This window comes from Nanorana parkeri, unplaced genomic scaffold (genome assembly GCF_000935625.1).
Source record: "Nanorana parkeri isolate BGI_ZX_2015 unplaced genomic scaffold, ASM93562v1 scaffold3303, whole genome shotgun sequence".
NCBI lineage: Eukaryota > Metazoa > Chordata > Amphibia > Anura > Dicroglossidae > Nanorana > Nanorana parkeri.
Genome location: NW_017309571.1, coordinates 23,097 through 30,163, shown reverse-complemented (window position 1 = coordinate 30,163; position 7,067 = coordinate 23,097). Strand labels below are relative to the sequence as shown.

Below are 7,067 nucleotides of genomic sequence, written 5' to 3'. Positions count from 1 at the left end.
TCAGGCGGAGTTATCCGGAGGGGGGCGTGTCAGGCGGAGGTATGGGGAGGGGGGCGTGTCAGGCGGAGGTATCCGGAGGTGGAAGGCGCTGGTTTTTTGGGTCTACACACTGCACACCTTCAGTCCATCTCTGATGTTCTGTCTCTTTTGAGTCCTCTTTACCATTAAAGTGGACCTGTCCCTACATTGAAATGTTACGTGTGCCCTGAGCCGAAAAGGATGACCCAGGCTCCCGGAGGGGGGGGGGTCTTGTAGATAAATGCCTAGGTAACTATCTGTCCCTCGATTATTCACACACTCTACCACTGACATCACATGATCAAATGCCAACACCTTGTCACATGACCATGCATTTTTGTCATAGGTCCAATAGGAGTCTCGCTCCCGAGTCCCGAGGCAGAGAGTGATGCCAAGCCGCGGAGGATTCTGGGAGCATCCCGACGTGACGCGGACGAGTAAGGAGGGGCAGTGGGCGGGTCCTGCAGATCACGTGACCCGGGGTAGCGGCGCCTGCGCACTGGCCGCCCGGTGTGTGAGGGGGAGACGGGCCGGAGCCGCCATGTTGATCACCGTGTACTGCGTCCGCCGGGACCTGAGCGAGGTCACCTTCTCCCTGGAGGTGGACCCGGACTTCGAACTGGAGAACTTCCGGGCCCTGTGCGAGCTGGAGAGCGGGGTACCGGCCGACCAGGCCCTGGTGAGGACCGGGGAAGTCCGGGGACGGTGTGTAGGGTGGAGATTGGTATCCCTGTTGGAAGGGAAGGTATTGGGGACAGAGATTTGTTTGGAGGGAGACTGAGGCTAGGGATACCGTTCCTGAGGGCCGGAGTCTTGATTCCTGATTATGGGGGGGAGGGGAATCTGGGGACAGGGATCTCTATGTATTGGGGGGTGGAGTCTGGGGACAGGGATACCCTTGTATGGGGGGTGTAGGGACAGGGATCTCCTTGTATGAGGGGTCTGGGGACAGGGATCTCCTTTTGTATGAGGGGGCTGGGGACAGGGATCTCCTTTTGTATGAGGGGGCTGGGGACAGGGATCTCCTTTTGTATGAGGGGGCTGGGGACAGGGATCTCCTTTTGTATGAGGGGGCTGGGGACAGGGATCTCCTTTTGTATGAGGGGGCTGGGGACAGGGATCTCCTTTTGTATGAGGGGGCTGGGGACAGGGATCTCCTTTTGTATGAGGGGGCTGGGGACAGGGATCTCCTTTTGTATGAGGGGGCTGGGGACAGGGATCTCCTTTTGTATGAGGGGGCTGGGGACAGGGATCTCCTTTTGTATGAGGGGGCTGGGGACAGGGATCTCCTTTTGTATGAGGGGGCTGGGGACAGGGATCTCCTTTTGTATGAGGGGGCTGGGGACAGGGATCTCCTTTTGTATGAGGGGGCTGGGGACAGGGATCTCCTTTTGTATGAGGGGGCTGGGGACAGGGATCTCCTTTTGTATGAGGGGGCTGGGGACAGGGATCTCCTTTTGTATGAGGGGGCTGGGGACAGGGATCTCCTTTTGTATGAGGGGGCTGGGGACAGGGATCTCCTTTTGTATGAGGGGGCTGGGGACAGGGATCTCCTTTTGTATGAGGGGGCTGGGGACAGGGATCTCCTTTTGTATGAGGGGGCTGGGGACAGGGATCTCCTTTTGTATGAGGGGGCTGGGGACAGGGATCTCCTTTTGTATGAGGGGGCTGGGGACAGGGATCTCCTTTTGTATGAGGGGGCTGGGGACAGGGATCTCCTTTTGTATGAGGGGGCTGGGGACAGGGATCTCCTTTTGTATGAGGGGGCTGGGGACAGGGATCTCCTTTTGTATGAGGGGGCTGGGGACAGGGATCTCCTTTTGTATGAGGGGGCTGGGGACAGGGATCTCCTTTTGTATGAGGGGGCTGGGGACAGGGATCTCCTTTTGTATGAGGGGGCTGGGGACAGGGATCTCCTTTTGTATGAGGGGGCTGGGGACAGGGATCTCCTTTTGTATGAGGGGGCTGGGGACAGGGATCTCCTTTTGTATGAGGGGGCTGGGGACAGGGATCTCCTTTTGTATGAGGGGGCTGGGGACAGGGATCTCCTTTTGTATGAGGGGGCTGGGGACAGGGATCTCCTTTTGTATGAGGGGGCTGGGGACAGGGATCTCCTTTTGTATGAGGGGGCTGGGGACAGGGATCTCCTTTTGTATGAGGGGGCTGGGGACAGGGATCTCCTTTTGTATGAGGGGGCTGGGGACAGGGATCTCCTTTTGTATGAGGGGGCTGGGGACAGGGATCTCCTTTTGTATGAGGGGGCTGGGGACAGGGATCTCCTTTTGTATGAGGGGGCTGGGGACAGGGATCTCCTTTTGTATGAGGGGGCTGGGGACAGGGATCTCCTTTTGTATGAGGGGGCTGGGGACAGGGATCTCCTTTTGTATGAGGGGGCTGGGGACAGGGATCTCCTTTTGTATGAGGGGGCTGGGGACAGGGATCTCCTTTTGTATGAGGGGGCTGGGGACAGGGATCTCCTTTTGTATGAGGGGGCTGGGGACAGGGATCTCCTTTTGTATGAGGGGGCTGGGGACAGGGATCTCCTTTTGTATGAGGGGGCTGGGGACAGGGATCTCCTTTTGTATGAGGGGGCTGGGGACAGGGATCTCCTTTTGTATGAGGGGGCTGGGGACAGGGATCTCCTTTTGTATGAGGGGGCTGGGGACAGGGATCTCCTTTTGTATGAGGGGGCTGGGGACAGGGATCTCCTTTTGTATGAGGGGTCTGGGGACAGAGATCTCCTTTGTATGAGCGGTCTGGGGACAGGGATCTCCTTTTGTATGAGGGGTCTGGGGACAGGGATCTCCTTTTGTATGAGGGGTCTGGGGACAGGGATCTCCTTTTGTATGAGGGGTCTGGGGACAGGGATCTCCTTTTGTATGAGGGGTCTGGGGACAGGGATCTCCTTTTGTATGAGGGGTCTGGGGACAGGGATCTCCTTTTGTATGAGGGGTCTGGGGACAGGGATCTCCTTTTGTATGAGGGGTCTGGGGACAGGGATCTCCTTTTGTATGAGGGGTCTGGGGACAGGGATCTCCTTTTGTATGAGGGGTCTGGGGACAGGGATCTCCTTTTGTATGAGGGGTCTGGGGACAGGGATCTCCTTTTGTATGAGGGGTCTGGGGACAGGGATCTCCTTTTGTATGAGGGGTCTGGGGACAGGGATCTCCTTTTGTATGAGGGGTCTGGGGACAGGGATCTCCTTTTGTATGAGGGGTCTGGGGACAGGGATCTCCTTTTGTATGAGGGGTCTGGGGACAGGGATCTCCTTTTGTATGAGGGGTCTGGGGACAGGGATCTCCTTTTGTATGAGGGGTCTGGGGACAGGGATCTCCTTTTGTATGAGGGGTCTGGGGACAGGGATCTCCTTTTGTATGAGGGGTCTGGGGACAGGGATCTCCTTTTGTATGAGGGGTCTGGGGACAGAGATCTCCTTTGTATGAGCGGTCTGGGGACAGGGATCTCCTTTTGTATGAGGGGTCTGGGGACAGGGATCTCCTTTGTATGAGGGGTCTGGGGACAGGGATCTCTCTTTATTGAGAGGGAGGGGAGTCTGGGGACAGGGATCTCTCTTTATTGAGGGGGTGTGGATAGGGATCTCTCCGTTCCGGGGGTCTGAGGACAGGGATTTCTATGTAGTGAGTGGGGTACTTAATCAGTCACTTCCTCCTTTTTAAAGGATGACAACGCTCTGCCCCTGTTTTACAATTTGTCCTCTTGCGTTGTCACTCATCACACGGGTTTCTGATGGAGACTACATGTGACCGATTCCGCACACGGGTCACACAGACACCATCCACTGTTGTCACCAACAGGAAACCCGCCCTGAGAAATGTCATGTAGACAGGAAGTGGTTGCGGGTGATGGAACAAAGGGGGGAAAACAGGGATTTTATTTAAAAAGCAAACTTTTGTTTGAATACTCCGAGCAATCCGAATGCCATGTAGTATGGGCTACATCCTCTTGGTTGCTATGGGCAGCGCCCCCTCCCCCAGTCCTGGGTACACAGTGACGATCCCACCTCCAGCTGTGGCCTCTGCCGGGCGTATTGTTCCTTGCGGTATTTCCTGCAGAGCCGGTTTCTCATTGGTGGGATAGTGGCCTCCAGGGGGTGGGGAATGGCTCCTCATTGGTGGGATAGTGGCCCCCCAGGGTGTGGGGAATGGCTCCTCATTGGTGGGGAATGGCTCCTCATTGGTGGGATAGTGGCCCCCCAGGTGGGTGGGAGATGGCTTCTCGTTGGTGGGAGGGGTTTTCCTTCCCCATGGTGATGACGTGGCCCCTCCCCTCTTCTCCCCTATAGATCCTGTATGCGGAGAGACCTCTGACGGACAATCAGCGATCGCTCTCGTCGTACGGATTGAAGGACGGCGACGTGGTGATACTGAGGCAGAAGGATCCATCGGAGGCGCGGCCAGCGGCACCATTACCAGGTACGAGGGCCGATTCCCCGGGGGTGGGGGGGGGGCATGGAACCCACAAATGGCGTCGCATGTCTGGAACCCTCCCGTCTGTTCCGTGACGCATTCAGAGCCCACGGTGACATTTCCTCTGCACACTCCATTATTAAAGGGGACCGGTCAGGTCATTAAACGTAAACAGGAAGTGAGGAGCTGGCCGGGTTTCTGGAAGCGGGGAAGGCTGGCTCCTGTATCGGTCTGAAACCAAAATCAGAGAGGTGCACGGGGCAGGGTCCTCTGTACGGTGCGGTGTTCTCCTTTAGGGAATCTTTGTAAGGTAACAATAGTGTTCACCTGCAGGAACCTCACGGAACCCACGAAGTACCCGTGTGAGCCCCTTGGATGCCATGCCTATGTATGTAGGGCCTCCGCTTCAAGATCAAGCCCCACCCCCTCCTCGTATTAAAGCTCCTCCCCCATCATTCAGTTGTATGTTGACACCTTGTATGTACGTAGCGATGTCCTCATGTCGTGTTTTCTCCCCATTAGGATTGCCCAGGATAGATTTCAGCAGCATCGCTGTCCCGGGGACCTCCAGACAGGCGCCTGCCCCCCAGCCTCCGCCCCAGCCTCCGGCTCCGGACTCCACCACCTTTCCTCAGGGGCTGGATAACCCGGCTCTGCTGCGGGAAATGCTGCTGGCCAATCCCCACGAGCTATCGCTGCTGAAAGAACGGAACCCGCCGCTGGCGGAGGCGCTGCGGAGCGGGGATTTGGGTGAGTCGCACTCCCGTGTTCTGGTGCGGGGGAGTGGGCGGGGCTGCCGTGTGAGCGAGCTTACACCACGTATGTCTTCCACAGACAGATTCACAAGTGTCCTCCAGGAACAGCAGCAAGAGCGAGCGCGGCGGGAGCAGGAGCGGATACGACTCTTCTCCGCTGATCCCTTCGATCTGGAAGCCCAAGCCAAAATAGAGGAAGACATAAGGTGACCAGCTAATCCATTGTCCATTGCTGTGCACAGGGAGCTCGGCCGGGAGTACAGGGAGCTCGGCTGGGAGTACAGGGAGCTCGGCCGGGAGCACAGGGAGCTCGGCCGGGAGTACAGGGAGCTCAGGGAGCTCGGCCGGGAGTGCAGGGAGCTTGCGCCGGGAGTGCAGGGAGCTTGCGCCGGGAGCGCAGGGAGCTCGGCCCGGGAGCGCAGGGAGCTCGCCCCGGTGCTGATGCGTACGGGACTACGGCCCTTTCCATGTAGAGGGGGCGGTCCCAGGGTTTGGAAAGGTTTCCAGGCGGGGCTTTGGTGTACATGTCCGGAACGATAAAGCTTCAACAAATGCTGATGTCATCCGTGGTTTTCCGTCTTCCTCAGGCAGCAGAACATAGAAGAGAACATGACGATCGCCATGGAAGAGGCTCCGGAGAGCTTTGGCCAAGTGGTGATGCTTTATATCAACTGCAAGGTGAACGGATACCCTGTCAAGGCGTTTGTTGATTCAGGTGGGAACCTCAGGGGGGGTGACCAGGTTACTAATAGGTGGGAACCCTTCTATCAGGAGGGGGGACACAGCACTGGGGTCACAGGGGGTGACTAGGTCACTAATAGGTGGGAACCCTTCAATCAGGAGGGGGACACAGCACTGGGGTCACAGGGGGTGACTAGGTCACTGATAGGTGGGAACCCTTCAATCAGGAGGGGGACACAGCACTGGGTTCACAGGGGGTGACTAGGTCACTAATAGGTGGGAACCTTTCCTATCAGGAGGAAGCACACTGCTGGGGTCACAGGGGTGGTCACCAGGTCACTAATAGGTGGGAACCCTTCTATCAGGAGGGGGGGACACAGCGCTGGGGTCACAGGGGGGGTGACCAGGTTACTAATAGGTGGGAACCCTTCTATCAGGAGGGGGGACACAGCACTGGGGTCACAGGGGGTGACTAGGTCACTAATAGGTGGGAACCCTTCAATCAGGAGGGGGACACAGCACTGGGGTCACAGGGGGTGACTAGGTCACTAATAGGTGGGAACCTTTCCTATCAGGAGGAAGCACACTGCTGGGGTCACAGGGGTGGTCACCAGGTCACTAATAGGTGGGAACCCTTCTATCAGGAGGGGGGGTCACAGGGGGGGTGACCAGGTCACTAATAGGTGGGAACCCTTCTATCAGGAGGGGGGGACACAGCGCTGGGGTCACAGGGGGGGTGACCAGGTTACTAATAGGTGGGAACCCTTCTATCAGGAGGGGGGACACAGCGCTGGGGTCACAGGGGGGGTGACCAGGTCACTGATGATCTCTCTTCCTCATGGCAGGTGCCCAGATGACAATCATGAGTCAGGCCTGTGCCGAGCGCTGTCACATCATGAGACTGGTGGACAGAAGGTGGGCCGGGATCGCTAAGGGAGTGGGCACGCAGAAGATTATCGGCAGAGTCCACCTGGGTAAGCCACGTGTGAGCCCCTCTCTCCTCTCTGACCTGTCGTCGTCTCATCTGATGTCCAATAGGAGAAGAGTAAATCTTCCCCTCGTGTGTCTTGTGTCTTGCAGCTCAGGTACAGATCGAAGGCGACTTCCTGCCCTGTTCCTTCTCCATCTTGGAGGAGCAGCCGATGGATATGCTGCTCGGCCTGGACATGTTGAAGAGACACCAGGT

General features: G+C 57.4%; 2 protein-coding genes across 2 annotated transcripts in view; both read left to right on the top strand.

Annotated features, from left to right (window-relative positions):
* Positions 1 to 459, top strand: part of DDOST (dolichyl-diphosphooligosaccharide--protein glycosyltransferase non-catalytic subunit) — a 13,362-nt gene extending 12,903 nt beyond the window's left edge. The window contains exons 12-13 of the mRNA XM_018574868.1: positions 5 to 39; positions 365 to 459. Coding sequence (XP_018430370.1) covers positions 5 to 39; positions 365 to 459 — 130 coding nt within the window. The remainder of the gene's footprint in view (positions 1 to 4; positions 40 to 364) is intronic.
* A 19-nt stretch (positions 460 to 478) lies between these two features.
* DDI2 (DNA damage inducible 1 homolog 2) overlaps positions 479 to 7,067 on the top strand; it is a 12,076-nt gene continuing 5,487 nt past the window's right edge. The window contains exons 1-7 of the mRNA XM_018574870.1: positions 479 to 697; positions 4,322 to 4,451; positions 4,968 to 5,195; positions 5,280 to 5,406; positions 5,788 to 5,915; positions 6,727 to 6,855; positions 6,962 to 7,065. Of these exons, the coding sequence (XP_018430372.1) occupies positions 560 to 697; positions 4,322 to 4,451; positions 4,968 to 5,195; positions 5,280 to 5,406; positions 5,788 to 5,915; positions 6,727 to 6,855; positions 6,962 to 7,065 (984 nt within the window). The 5' untranslated portion in view covers positions 479 to 559. The remainder of the gene's footprint in view (positions 698 to 4,321; positions 4,452 to 4,967; positions 5,196 to 5,279; positions 5,407 to 5,787; positions 5,916 to 6,726; positions 6,856 to 6,961; positions 7,066 to 7,067) is intronic.